Source organism: Symphalangus syndactylus, chromosome X (genome assembly GCF_028878055.3).
Source record: "Symphalangus syndactylus isolate Jambi chromosome X, NHGRI_mSymSyn1-v2.1_pri, whole genome shotgun sequence".
Taxonomy (NCBI): Eukaryota; Metazoa; Chordata; class Mammalia; order Primates; family Hylobatidae; genus Symphalangus; species Symphalangus syndactylus.
The window spans coordinates 57967104-57981800 of record NC_072447.2 but is presented as its reverse complement, the minus strand read 5'-3'; the positions used below and the strand labels follow the sequence as shown (position 1 = coordinate 57981800).

General features: G+C 38.7%; 1 protein-coding gene across 4 annotated transcripts in view; it reads left to right on the top strand.

Annotated features, from left to right (window-relative positions):
- The window catches only part of EFHC2 (EF-hand domain containing 2), a 201627-nt gene that overhangs the window by 74669 nt on the left and 112261 nt on the right, over positions 1–14697 (top strand). For all 4 annotated transcript variants that reach the window (XM_055267843.2, XM_055267842.2, XM_055267844.2 and 1 more), the window contains exon 4: positions 7638–7861. In XM_055267843.2, the coding sequence (XP_055123818.1) occupies positions 7638–7861 (224 nt within the window). The remainder of the gene's footprint in view (positions 1–7637; positions 7862–14697) is intronic.

The following is a 14697-nucleotide window of genomic DNA, read 5'->3' as shown; positions in this document are numbered from 1 at the left end:
TGAATTTGGCCTAATGGTTAATCTTTCAGGAAATATGGAAATACCATAACATTTTAAAAACAGGTTTTCATAAATTTTAAGGTTAAAAGTATGACATTTTATTTTACAAAGGGACAAGAGGTTTTAGATTCTTTGGGGTCATTTAAAACATATAAGGCAGTTTTTAAAGATTGGCAAGAATGCATTAGAAAATGGTTGAAGATTATTTAAGAACAAAGAATTTACAATTTATAATTTCTGTGGACATCTATTTTACTTATGTGTATTTGATTATGTAATAGTATTGCTGTAGCAAAAAGAAAAAAATTTCTTACAGGTTTTCACCTAAACATTTTGTTCTGATATTCCCTCACTAAGCTCTGCTTATTTTCTGATTACTTTCCCACCATCGCACCAAACTTGCACAAATGATAGACTGGAGGTCACAGGACACCCCAGGCCTGGGTTGGTGACTTGCATTATTGTTATTATCTTTCAAGTGAAAGCTCATAATCCTATAGCTCACTGGCCCCTGTCCAGTTCATCTTAGTTTTATTAAACTATCCAAGAAGAAATATGAAATGTAGCTTCTTTTAGAATCTTGGAAAGGCTTTTATTAAGACTTTTCAATTCTTTCAGACTGTTGATTTCAAATCTCACATAGGCAGATTCCCAAGGAAAGCTGAAGATAGTCATAATGATGTACTTGCAAATCATTCTTGTGTAAGGAGGGAGGAATGCTATCATAAAGTCTCAGAAAAAAAAGACCTGAGTAAAAGACAATTTTAAAGTCTCTGGAAATTTTCCGAATTTTTGATTGGCTTACTGTGGTCAGGACATTTCCCTGTGTGAAGACACAGCTCAAGAGTTGTGTATAGAATTCACAGTAATCACGCTGCGTAATGACATTGAATTTGTCAGCAGAGTAGAGAAATTTGGAAGACTGTAGCAAATCCTGTAGAAAGCAAACACGAATAACTACTCTGTCACCAAGCTCTGTTTAGAGAGAAACCAGTCTCTCTTGAAATATTTAATATGATAATTCTTGTTAAGGAAGTTCTATTTGGACTGTAGATAGTTTGAAAAATCATTTACATGCCTTCTTCAAGCTTTTCTAAATTAAGTGATTGGAAAAACGAAAACACAAGGAGCCAGCGATTCAGACATCAGTGGGACAGGGTACGTAGTGTTTCTTTCAGTTGTGACTTGAGTGGCCTGGGCTTGCTTTCCATGCATCTGGGCCCTGGGAAGAGGCAAATGGTCAAGATTAGGTGCTGTGCAGTGATGGCGTTCCTGTTACTTCCATAGGATTTTGATATTTTCTAGATGAACTTGGAGGTCAGATGCACTTATTTCTTGTGTGACCATTCGGAAATTAGTGCAACTGGAGGAATTATAACCCTCCCCTCCTCCCTTTTAGTTGCCTCTATTATCATGTAATAGAGGAATCAGCCAGAAACAAAAGAGGCATCCATTAACATGGTACCAAAATAGGCATTCATGCAGCTTCTAATCAGAACAACATATTTTTAATATTCACAAGTTCTTGTTGGCAAGGAGATTTGTGTGTGTTATGAGTCAAGAAAGCCAGTGTTGCACTTCAAGGCTTGCTTTCATTTCTTGCCAGGACATCACTCTCTTTTCGGTTAGATGTGTTATATTTATAGAATGTGTTGCTTTTCTGCTGGAATGTAGTTAAAACAACATTATATCAAGCCAAGAATGTCAGAGGTTAATCCAGTAGTTTTACCTCTAATTGTCTAACAGAATAATTGTCAGTTAAATACACCAAGTCCAGACTAATCTGTGCTAAAGAAAAGATAATGATTAGAAATGTGCCGTGATTTTCTGGTATGGTCTATACCAGTTGTTCTCAGTTGAAAGTGATCCTCAGAATCTCCTAGCCCACCCCAGCATTTTTTCTTCTGTAGACATGGGGTCAAGAACTGGCTTCCCTATGATTCTTAGTGCATGTTAGTTGAGAACACTGATTTCCACTAATGACTTGTTTTGGCCCCTTAGTAAGGTAGTATTTCTTATATATATATATATATATTTAATACTCTAAGATAATCTACTTGATCAGGCAAATGTAATCACACAAAATAGAAGTCAGTCATTCATATGCCATTCACTCTTATTGGGCATGTATTATATGTAGGTATTATATCCCATAAAATGGTGGAGGGGTGGTGGGAAGGTTGCCAGATGAAGTATAAGATACTCAATTATATTTGAATTTCAGGTAAGCAATGAAGTTTTTAGTATAATTATGTCCCAAATATTGCATAGGACATAGTTATACTAAAGAATTTGGCTGGGCATGGTGGCTTACACCTGTATACCCAGCACTTTGGGAGGCAGAGGCAGGCTGATAACTTGAGGCCGGGAGTTTGAGACCAGCCTGACCGACATAGCAAAACCTCGTCTCGACTAAAAATATAAAAATTAGCTGGGTGTGGTGGCACATGCCTATAATCCTAGCTACTCAGGAGGCTAAGGCAGGAGAATCGCTTGAACCTGAGAGATGGAGGTTGCAGTGAGCCGAGATCACACCACTGCACTCCAGCCTGGGTGAAAAAAAATTTAAAAAATTTAAAAAAGAGAATTCTTCATTGTTTATCTGGAATTCAAATATAACTGAGCAGCCTATATTTTAATTTGCTAAATCTGGTCACCCTAGAGGGTGGACACTGGGGAGGGAACCAGGTACTTGAGGGATTAGAGGAGGAAAAGCCAATATCCACTAGAGAAGCTGGCATTTGAATGGTACCTCAAAAGTTTATCTAGATAAAGATGGAAGAGAAAGGCAGAATAGTCAAAAGGAGCAACATGAGATAAAGTGGTGGGACAATAAATTGGGAAGTATTTGGGAGCAGATCATAGATTGAATAGGGAAAACGGGGCAAGAAGGTGGTCATGCAAGAGGACATTAAAGCATCTGTTATTTTGGTGCTTATTCAATGGCTAAGGGGGAGAGGCATAGGGTTACTGTTTCTTATTGTGAGCAGAAATGTGGAATTTTTAACTTCTTATTCTTTTGCTGCAAGGTAAGTGCCAGGTTATGTATATAAAAATAATTATTCTTGTGAAACCAAAACTCTAAAGGTGACATTTTAGAAAAATAAAAGTAAAAGTATGCAAGTCATTTTAGTAGAGGAATATAGTAAGCACTATATTCCTCTACTAAAGGAAGAATAGACACTCTGTTATGGAAGAAAAGACACTCTGTTATGTGTGATTGTGGTTAAGGCTCTTAGTATTTTTAGGGCGCAAACTTGTAGATGTGATGACAAGTGGCAATTACAGTTATATCTTCATTTACCTAAGAAATATCTGCCTTTAGACTTGGATGTACTCTAGGCCTGCAGCATTACTAAAATGAAATTAACATACTTAAAATAGAGGTGACCCAGGTGCAGTGGCTCATGCCTGTAATCCCAGCACTTTGTGAGGCCAAGGCAAAAGGATTGCTTGAGGCCAGGAGTTCGAGACCAGCCTGGGCAACAAAGCAAGACTGTCTCTACAAAAAATAAAAAGTAAGCCAGGTGTGGTGGCACATGCCCGTAATCTCAGCTACACGGGAGGTTGAGGTAGGGAGGATCGCTTGAGCCTGGGAGGTTGAGGCTGCATTGATCCATGATCGTGCCACTGCACTGTAGGCTAGGCAACGATGTGAGACCCTGTCTCAAAAATAAATAAGTAAATAAAATATAAAATAGAGATGAGAGTTTGGAGTCTTAATTCTGGAAGGTGAATTCCAGAAAAGTAAATTTAGTGGTATGAGCAAAGATCTAAGGCAAGTCCCAACTGAATAACATGAAAACACATGAAACATAAATGGATATATGGTCACTTTGATCTAAACCACAGGGAAGTGTTAGAAAGTTAAAGCTTGAAGAGTATAGCCAGATAGCATGGCTTTTACAAAGGAAGAGAAATGTAAAACATGAAGATGAGGAAAAGCTGGACATGTGTCCCACTAGTCTTTATTGGGCAGTTAAGATAAACACCTGAAAATTTAAAGGGCAAATACGGTGCTTTAGTTGTTTTTCTGTTTTGTAACAATATCTTTATTTATCTACCTTGGTGATTTCACCTGCTCTTCAATGTGGGCCAAGGACATGGTATCCTGCCCATTTCTTTGATATCCCAAAACAAATTCCTGCTGATGGAGTTTCTTCCATTTATTGTGGAAGACTAAAAACATACAAATTCTGATAATTAGAAATTTTAATTCTCAAAGGACACAGTTGAGAAATCCTATGAATATGTTATTGAAAGCTCTCATGTACAACTGTACATTTCCAATGGCCCACCTTGGTTTTCTGATTAATATGGAATTGTGATGTTAGATTTTTGGTTATCAAAACTTTACTGTTAGTGTTAGACCTGCCTTTTCTCTCTAACTCATGGGTGTTCAGGATTCTTTTTTGTCACCAAGAAGAACTTCCCTGGCCTTTTCTGAGAAGCATCTAGTGAGAGAAGTGTAGAGGCTAAGAGAAGGAAGAGTTGGGGGGCTTGACATCTGCAGGCTCCTGGGAGAGGCAAGTCAGCTGGTGGGCAGGCCCTGCAGGGTGCATTGCCATAGCAGTGGATGGGCATCTCTGGAAATTTCCCCTTAGAGGAGAGAGGCTATTCTTTCGGAAGAGCAGCTTCATCTCTCTTTTCTTTTCATGGTGGCTGGTAGCTCTTTTATCCATTTCCATCCTGTTATGCCTATGGCTCTTCCTCCTCAAGTAATATGTAGCTGCAGTACAGTGAGATACAGCTCAGTGCAAACTATGGAAAGTAATGGTATTTAGTTAGAGTCTGAAAGCCCAACTTCAAGATCTTTTACTGCCATTTGTTAGGGCATGACCTTGGGCATGGCATTTAACCTCTCTGAGCTTTGGTTTTCTCATCCTTAAACTGAATATTCATATTTCATGTATTATCTGCCTTATAGAATTATTGAGGATTAAATAAGACAGTGTAAGTGAAAGTTTATCCCAGGGCTATGATGATGATTGTGATTAGTATTATTTAAAAGCCCAGTGGGTGGGCCAGTTTTTCCCACCTAGAAAAATATAGGACTCCTATTCAAAGTCTTATGGAACAAAAATCATCACTAACTTGCTTATTTGAATTTCTATAATGAAGCAAAAATGCAAGATAGATGGAATTTTTGAAGAGGCTCCTGACTGTTGAATAATTCTTATATATTTTAAAAACTGTCACAATATAAGTATTTTTAAAGTAGTATATAATGGTTCCTGAAAATACCTGAAATGCCCATCCTTTTATACATGTTTAAGTATGCAATTTGTTCTAAATGTCTAATCTTGAATGATTAAATAATTTGCATACTGTTTTCAGTGCTATGAATTAAAGGCTAATTGAAGTATAATTTTTTTGCAGTAAAATTATATCATCTTTTATGTAGTACATTTAAAAATATTCTAGGCCAGTTCTAATTTTATAGTTTTATTATTTTAATTTAATGCACCACGTAATTAAAAATTGCTGCAAAGAAAAGAAGCTGAAAATGATTTTAGGTAATTTCCCCTCAACAGAGTGAAAAGATGATAAGTAGAATAATGGAAGAGAGCCCAACACAGTTCCTGGCACATAAAGATATTCATTAAATATTCCTTAATGAATAAGCAATGACTAATTTCTAAGTGTCTCTAGACTTTGAGAAAAGGCACCATTTTCAGTGCTGTACAAAATACAGAGAAGATAGGTTGACATCTTTATACTAAAATACCTCCATGCAGTTCCCACAAGCCAATTTTTATTGAATCATTTGATCCACAGTTTGTTCTGCTTTCCTTTTCTCTTTGTTCTTGGAGTAGATTCTCAGGCCTAAGTCAGTTACAGATATTGAGAGACAATTCTCCATGGGTATCATGCATTTCTGTATCTCTTGCAAGCAGAGGCACTGACTTCTCTTTGTTCTGGACTATCTCTTCAAGGATGTTTATATAGCAAGTAGCTGTGGAAGACAAAAATAGCCTCTCCCTCTGGAGCAAAGTATAGGTTTGCTTATAGCCTTGGAAGATAGAGGCTTAGTGTCTCCTTCCAGAATAAAGTCTAATAAAGATAGTAGCTCCCTTGGAGATAAAGAGCAGGGATGCTTATTGCTAATTATAGAAGATTTGGGTTCCCTAAGCTAAGGGTTACTCTCCTGTAATGTAACCCACTGCATGTACAAATGTTACCTGGCCCTTACTGTGTCATTCTGTGGGAATTGGGGCTTAGGAAACTGGAAAAAGAAATGCTGATATTCAGGCTATTCTTACTGCTGTTGATTAATAAACTGCCTTTTGTCTCTGACCAAGGCACCTCCTGTCTTTTACCAGCATCCATGAAACTATGGAAGGCTAACTTGTCATCTTGCAAGTAGGATAAAATCTCAAACCCTAAGCAATTCTTTTTTCGTTTTTTTTTCTTTCTTTTTTTTTTTTTTTTGAGACAAGGCCTCGCTCTGTTGCCCAAGCTAGAGTACAGTGGTGTGATCATGGCTTACTTTAGCCTCGACCTCCTGGACTCAAGCAATCTTCCCACATTTCAGCCTCCCGAGTAGCTGGGAACACATGTGGGCACCACCATACCCAGCTAATTTTTTTTTAATTAATTTTTTTTCTTTTGTAGAGACAGGATTTTGCCATGTTGCCCAGGCTGGTCTGGAACTCTTGGGCTCAAGCAATCTGCCTGCCTCGGCCTCCAAAAGTGGTGGGATTACAGGCGTGAGCCACCGTGCCTGCCCCCTAAGCAATCCTTAACAACAGATTGCAGCAATATTTGGGGAACTTGGCTGGTATGGTGTGGTATAGTTGGTACACTCATGTAGGCAAGGAACCCTTTTACCTCCAGTGGCTGACCACTCTTTTGGATATACGTGGGGACCCTGGGAACATATTCTCAAGAGGAGAAATGAATGGGCATCAGGGTTGGAAGTAGAAGATGGGATGATATCTAGAGCTTTTGGCCCAGAGCACTGGCTAGAACTATGAAGCCTCTGATAACCCTCACTTGAGGCAGTGCTTGGGTGGAGGTGGACAGAGGCTATAGAGGAAGAAGGAGGAAAAATAGGTTGATAGAGGAAAGAAGATTCCATGAAACTTCACAGCAGCCAAAAGCCATTCATCCTTATTGAAACTTCTATGTCAATGTTGGCACCTATCATTCCAAAGCTTACTAGCTTTTTTTTTTCTTTTGAGCCATGAGTACGCATTTTTGTGAGCACTCTGCATTGGTGCCTTAATGCCTGTTGAGTGTGCTCACATTGAGTGCTTGCTGGTGGCTGAATGTGAGCAGGCTTGTTCTAGGAAAAGACATGATGGCAGCATCTGGTATTTTTCGTCATTCTGCCTATGTCCCCTGTCCTTCATCCCCCATCCTCACCCCACTCTTTATGGTTTATTAAAATACTTCCCAACCACCACTTAGGCAACTCTAACCACATGCAAGGCTTGTCACAGAGCTCTGAACCTCAGAAATCTCAGCTCCTTCTGGCTCCCTCAGAGTTGGAATGTACTAATGCTGCTTCCTAGAACAAGTCCTTTGCCCAGTTTTCTGTTGCGGGAAAGTATTCAGGGTTGTTAGTGAATGTGCTGTATCTTCTTACTTGTTAGCCACATGATATAACAGTTGTATTTTCTTTCATGCCATAGGGACTTCTATCCGGCGTCATCGGATTACTCTTCAGCCTCCAGATGACGATCAGTTTTATACTGTGTATCATTTTAATGTTGGCACAGAGGTTGTCTTCTATGGCCGGATATTCAAGATTTATGACTGTGATGCATTCACAAGAAACTTTTTGAGGAAAATAGGGGTCAAAGTGAATCCCCCAGTACAACGTCCAGAAGATCCTTACGTGAAGATTCAGAGAGAGGTAAGGAATTGACGTTCGTTGAGTTCTTGTCTTCAAAATAAAAACCCCTTTGGAAAGTCAGTAAAGGGTGTTTGTACTCCTGATGCAGATGCGAAAGAGCTTTTAGAGCCATAGTTATTCCAGTTGTTTTGTTCTTCTTTGGACTAGAGGGAAGGCTGAGTGTTAGCCACAGAGCAAGAATGACTTCCTCACTGCCTCACCCCAATTCTCTCTGTAGAGACTCTCTCTTTCAGGCAGTAGGAGTCTTCAGTGAACTGCACAGGTGAGACAGTTTCTAGGCACCCACAATTGACTTTGTGGTCACTGATGGTATATGAGTTGTATCCACATTTCCTTGGCTTGTGTTTTTGCATTTTAGTTGCCTAACTCTGGCTAGAAAGATCTTTGCTTCTATACTAGTGATTTAGTGAACCAAGCCTTGGGTACACATTTTTTTTTCCTCCTAGGAAATTCCAGGTCCTCTTAGGGTGGCACTGGATGCCAAGGTGCTCTGGAAGAATAAGGAGGACTGTGATTCTGGTATACTCCCTTTAGGAAAGGATGTTTATGTACAAGGTCTGACCCCAGCTAGTGTAAGGGAGTAAAGACTCAATATTTTTAGTATTATTTTTGTCTTCCTATTTTTTAAACAGTCCCTGGGCCCAAATTTTGTATTCCAGAAGAATTTGAACACTCAAAGGGGTGGAAGGTGACAACACCCAGCTAATCTCCTTGCTGGGACTGGATCGCAAATGTCTTGACTCTTACCCTGATTTCCATCATTGTCACTTGTTTCCTTTTTCCTTTTCTATTGAAGTGTGATTACACACAGTAAAATACACAGAAATTAAGTGTACAGTTGGATGAGTCTTAACAAATACATGTACCCCTATAACCTACCCCCAGGTTGAGATGTAGAGCAATTCTCTTCCCCCAGAAAGTCCCCTCATGTGTTTTTCGAATCAGTCCCGCTCCCCACCACAGACAACTGCTGTTCTCATTTCTATCCCCATAGATGAGTTTTGTCTGATTTTTATTGTTTTAAAACTTATAATTCATTTCCTTGCAGAGAGGTAACAAAATTTAGGACAAAATTCTCTTTTGATTCTGTTTTGATCTCTTTTGAAAAGCCACTTGTAGGATCATTCATCTATTCCTGCCTCCCAGCCCCAGCAGAATTATTCTTTAATGTTGTTGTAGGCATACAGCCCTCTGGAGAAATATATATATTGTTGATCCTGGAATATCTAAGGTGAAATGCCTGTATATTGATGTACAAAGGGATTTTTTTTGGTTTGGATTCAGTTTTATTTTTTCCAAATGCCCTGGATGAAAGAGTCTAGATAAATAGAATTCAGAACCAGCAGAGAGAACTTGAAGGAAATGGATCCAGATGAATTGCCACCCTTTGCATATGGCTGCACTCATTCACTAACAGTTGTTGTTATATGATAGTGATTGTGAACAATGATGGATTATATGAAAATGCACAGAGCACTGTGGGATTTCATAGGTTTATGAAGAAAAAATATATATATATATTTAAAATTATACTTTAAGTTCTGGGATACATGTGCAGAATGTGCAGGTTTGTTACATAGTTATACATGTGCCATGGTGGTTTTCTGCACCCATCAACCCATCATCTACTGTCGGTATTTCTCCTTAATGCTGTCCTTCCCCTATCCCCCCATCCCCTGACAGGCCCTGGTGTGTGATGTTCCCCTCCCTGTGTCCATGTGTTCTCATTGTTCAACTCCCATTTATGAGTGAGAACATGCAGTGTTTTGTTTTCTGTTCCTGTGTTAGTTTGCTGAGAATGCTGGTTTCCAACTTCATCCATGTCCCTGCAAAGGACATGAACTCATTCTTTTTAATGACTGCATAGTATCCCATGGTATATGTGCCACATTTTCTTTATCCAATCTATCATTGATGAGCATTTGCGTTGGTTCCAAGTCTTTGCTATTGTGAATAGTGCTGCAATAAACATACATGTGCATGTGTCTTTATAGTAGAATGATTTATAATCCTTTGGGTATATACCCAGTAATGGGATTGCTGGGTCAAATGGTATTTCTGGTTCTAGATCCTTAAGGAATTGCCACATTGTCTTCCACAATGGTTGAACTAATTTACACTCCCACCAACAGTGTAAAAGTGTTCCTATTTCTCCACATCCTTTCCAGCATCTGTTGTTTCCTGACTTTTTAATGATTGCTATTCTTTTTTTTTTTTTCCGAAATGGAGTCTCACTCTGTTGACCAGGCTGTAGTGCAGTGGTGCGATCTTGGCTCACTGCAAACTCCGCCTCCTAGGTTCAAGCAATTCTCTGCCTCAGCCTCCTGAGTAGCTGGGATTACAGGGGCCTGCCACCACACTTGGCTAATTTTTTTTTTTTTATATATTTTTAGTAGAGACAGGGTTTCACCATCTTGGCCAGGTTGGTATTGAACTCCTGACCTTGTGATCCACCTGCCTCGGCCTCCCAATGATCGCCATTCTAACTGGCATGAGATGGTATCTCATTGTGGTTTTGAGTTGCATTTCTCTAATGACCAGTGATGATGAGCTTTTTTTCATGTTTCTTGGCTGCATAAATGTCTTGTTTTGAGAAGTGTCTGTTCATATCCTTTGTCCTCTTTTTAATGGTTTTTTTTTTTTTTTTTTTTTGTAAATTTGTTTAAGTTCCTTGTAGATTCTGGATATTAGCCCTTTGTCAGTTGGATAGATTGCAAAAATTTTCTTCCATTCTGTAGGTTGCCTGTTCACTCTGATTATAGTTTCTTTTGCTGTGCAGAAGCTCGTTGGTTTAATTAGATCCTGTTTGTCAATTTTGGCTTTTGTTGCCATTGCTTTTGGTGTTTTAGTCATGAAGTCTTTGCCCATGCCTATGTCCTGAATGGTATTGCCTAGGTTTTCTTTAGAGTTTTTATGATTTTAGGTCTTATGTTTAAGTCTTTAGTCCATCTTGAATTAATTTTTGTATAAGGTGTAAGGAAGGGGTCCAGTTTCAGTTTTCTGCATATGGCTAGCCAGTTTTCCCAACACCATTTATTAAATAGGGAATCCTTTCCTCATTGCTTGTTTTTGTCAGGTTTGTCAAAGATCAGATGGTTGTAGATGTGTGGTGTTATTTTTGAGGCCTCTCTTCTGTTCCCTTGGTCTGTATCTCTGTTTTGGTACCAGTACCATGCTGTTTTGGTTACTGTAAACTTGTAGTATAGTTTGAAGTCAGGTAGTGTGATGCCTCCAGCTTTGTTCTTTTTGCTTAGGATTGTCTTGGCTATATGAGCTCTTTTTAGGTTCCATATGAAATTTAAAGTAGTTTTTTCTAATTCTGTGAAGAAAGTCAATGGTATCTTGATGGAGATGGCATTGAATCTATAAATTACTTTGGGCAGTATGGCCATTTTTATGATATTGATTCTTCTATCTATGAGCATGGAATGTTTTTCCATTTGTTTGTGTCCTCCCTTATTTCCTTGAGTAGTGGTTTGTAGTTCTTGAAGAGATCCTTCACATCCCTTATAAGGAATAATATTCCTAGGTATTTTATTCTCGTTGTAGCAATTGTGAATGGGAGTTCACTCATGATTTGGCTCTCTGTCTATTATTGGTGTATAGGAATGCTTGTGATTTTTGCGCATTGATTTTGTATCCTGAGACTTTGCTGAAGTTGCTTATCAGCTTAAGGAGATTTTGGGCTGAGACGATGGTGTTTTCTAAATATACAATCATGTCATCTGCAAACAGAGACAATTTGACTTTCTCTCTTCCTATTTGAATACCCTTTATTTCTTTCTCTTGCCTGATTGCCCTGGCCAGAACTTCCAATACTATGTTGAATAGGAGTGGTGAGAGAAGGCATCCTTATCTTGTGCCAGTTTTCAAAAGGAATTCTTCCAGCTTTTGCCCATTCAGTATGATATTGGCTGTGGGTTTGTCGTAAATAGCTCTTACTATTTTGAGATACATTCCATCAATACCTAGTTTATGGAGAGTTTTTAGCATGAAGGGGTGTTGAATTTTATTGAAGGCCTTTTCTGCATCTATTGAGACAACCATGTGGTTTTTGTCATTGGTTCTGTTTATGTGATGGATTACATTTATTGATTTGCATATGTTGAACCAGCCTTGCATCCCAGGGATGAAGCTGACTTGATCTTGGTGGATAAGCTTTTTCATGTGCTGCTGGATTTGGTTTGCCAGTATTTTATTCAGGATTTTCGCATTGATCTTCATCAGGGATATTGGCCTGAAATTTCCCTTTTTTTTTTTTTTTTGTTGTTGTTGTTGTGTCTCTGCCTGGTTTTGGTATCAGGATGATATTGGCCTCATAAAATGAGTTAGGGAGGAGTGCCTCTTTTTCTATTGTTTGGAATAGTTTCAGAAGGAATGGTACCAGCTTCTCTTTGTACCTCTGGTAGAATTTGGCTGTGAATCCATCTGGTCCTGGTCTGTTTTTGGTTGGTAGGCTATTAATTACTGCCTCAATTTCAGAACTTGTTATTGGTCTATTCAGGGATTTGACTTCTTCCTGGGTTAGTCTTGGGAGGGTGTATGTGTCCAGGAATTTATCTATTTCTTCTAGATTTTCTAGTTTATCTGCGTAGAGGTGTTTATACTATTCTCTGATGGTAGTTTTTATTTCCGTGGGATCAGTGGTGATATCCTGTTTATCGTTTTTTATTGTGTCCATTTGATTCTTCTCAGTTTTTTTCTTTGTCTGGCTAGCAGTCTATCTATTTTGTTGATCTTTTCAAAACACCACCTCCTGGATTCATTGATTTTTTGAAGGGTTTTTCATGTTTCTATCTCCTTCAGTTCCACTCTGATTTTAGTTATTTTTTGCCTTCTGCTAGCTTTTGAATTTATTTGCTCTTGCTACTCTAGTTCTTTTAATTGTGATGTTAGTGTGTTGATTTTAGATCTTTCTCACTTTCTCCTGTGAGCATTTAGTGCTTATAAATTTGCCTCTAAACACTGCTTTAGTTGTGTCCCAGAGATTCTGGTATATTGTGTTTTTGTTGTCATTTGTTTCAAAGAACTTATTTCTTTCTGCCTTAATTTTGTTATTTACCCAGTAGTCATTCAGGAGTAGGTTGTTCAGTTTCCATGCAGTTGTGCGGTTTTGAGTGAGTTTCTTAATCCTGAGTCCTAAGTTGATTGCTCTGTGGTCTGAGAGACTGTTTGTTATGATTTCCGTTCTTTTGCATTTGCTGAGGAGTGTTTTACTTCCCATTATGTGGTCAACTTTAGAATAAATGTGATGTGGTGCTGAGAAGAATGTATACTATGTTGATTTGGGGTGGAGAGTTCTGTAGATGTCCATTAGGTCTGCTTGGTCCAGAGCTGAGTTCAAGTCCTGAATATCCTTGTTAATTTTCTGTCTCGTTGATCTGTCTGATATTGACAGTGGGGTGTTAAAGTCTCTCATTATTATTGTGTGGGAGTCTAAATCTCTCTGTAGGTCTCTAAGGACTTGCTTTATGAATCTGGGTGCTCCTGTATTCGGTTCATATATATTTAGGATAGTTGGCTCTTCTTGTTGCATTGATCTCTTTACCATTATGAAATGCCCTTCTTTGTCTTTTTTGATCTTTGTTGGTTTAAAGTCTGTTTTATCAGAGACTAGGATAGAAACCCCTGCTTTTTTCTGCTTTCCATTTGCTTGGTAAATCTTCCTCCCTCCCTTAATTTTGAGCCTCTGTGTGTCTTTGCATGTGAGATGGGTCTCCTGAATACAGCACACTGATGTGTCTTGACTCTTTATCCAATTTGCCAGTCTGTGTCTTTTAATTGGGACATTTAGCCTGTTTACATTTAAGGTTAATATTGTTATGTGTGAATTTGATCCTGTCATTATGATGCTAGCTGGTTATTTTGCCCATTAATTGGTGCAGTTTCTTCCTAGTGTCAATGGTCTTTACAATTTGGTATGTTTTTGTAGCGGCTGGTACTGGTTTTTCCTTTCCACATTTAGTGCTTCCTTCAGGAGCTCTTGTAAGGCAGGCCTGGTGATGACAAAATCTTTCAGCATTTGCTTATCTGTAAAGGATTTTATTTCCCCCTTGCTTATGAAGCTTAGTTTGGCTGGATATGAAATTCTGGGTTGAAAATTCTTTTCTTTAAAGATGTTGAATATTGGCCCCCACTCTCTTGTGGCTTGTAGGGTTTCTGCAGAGAGGTCTGCTGTTAGTCTGATGGGCTTCTTTGTGGGTAACCTGACCTTTCTCTCTGGCTGCCCTTGACACTTTTTCCTTCATTTCAACCTTGGTGAATCTGACAATTATGTGTCTTGGAGTTGCTCTTCTTGAGGAGTATCTTTGTGGTGTCCTCTGTATTTCATAAATTTGAATGTTGGCCTGTCTTGCTAGGTTGGGGAAGTTCTCCTGGATAATATACTGAAGTGTGTTTTCCAACTTGGTTCCATTCTCCCTATCGCTTTCAGGTACACCAATCAAACGTACATTTGGTCTTTTCACATAGTCCTGTATTTCTTGGAGGCTTCGTTTGTTCCTTTTCATTCTTTCTTCTCTAATCTTGTCTTCATGCTTTATTTCATTAAGTTGATCCTCCATCTCTGATATCCTTTCTTCCGCTTAATCAGTTCAGCTATTGATACTTGTGTATGCTTCACAAAGTTCTTGTGCTGTGTTTTTCAGCTCCATCAGATCATTTATGTTCTTCTCTAAACTGGTTATTCTAGTTAGCAATTCCTCTAACCTTTTTTCAAGGTTCTTAGCTTCCTTGCATTGGGTTAGAACATGCTCCTTTAGCTCAGAGGAGTTTGTTATTACCCACCTTCTGAAGCCTACTTCTGTCAATTCATCAAACTCATTCTCCGTCCAGTT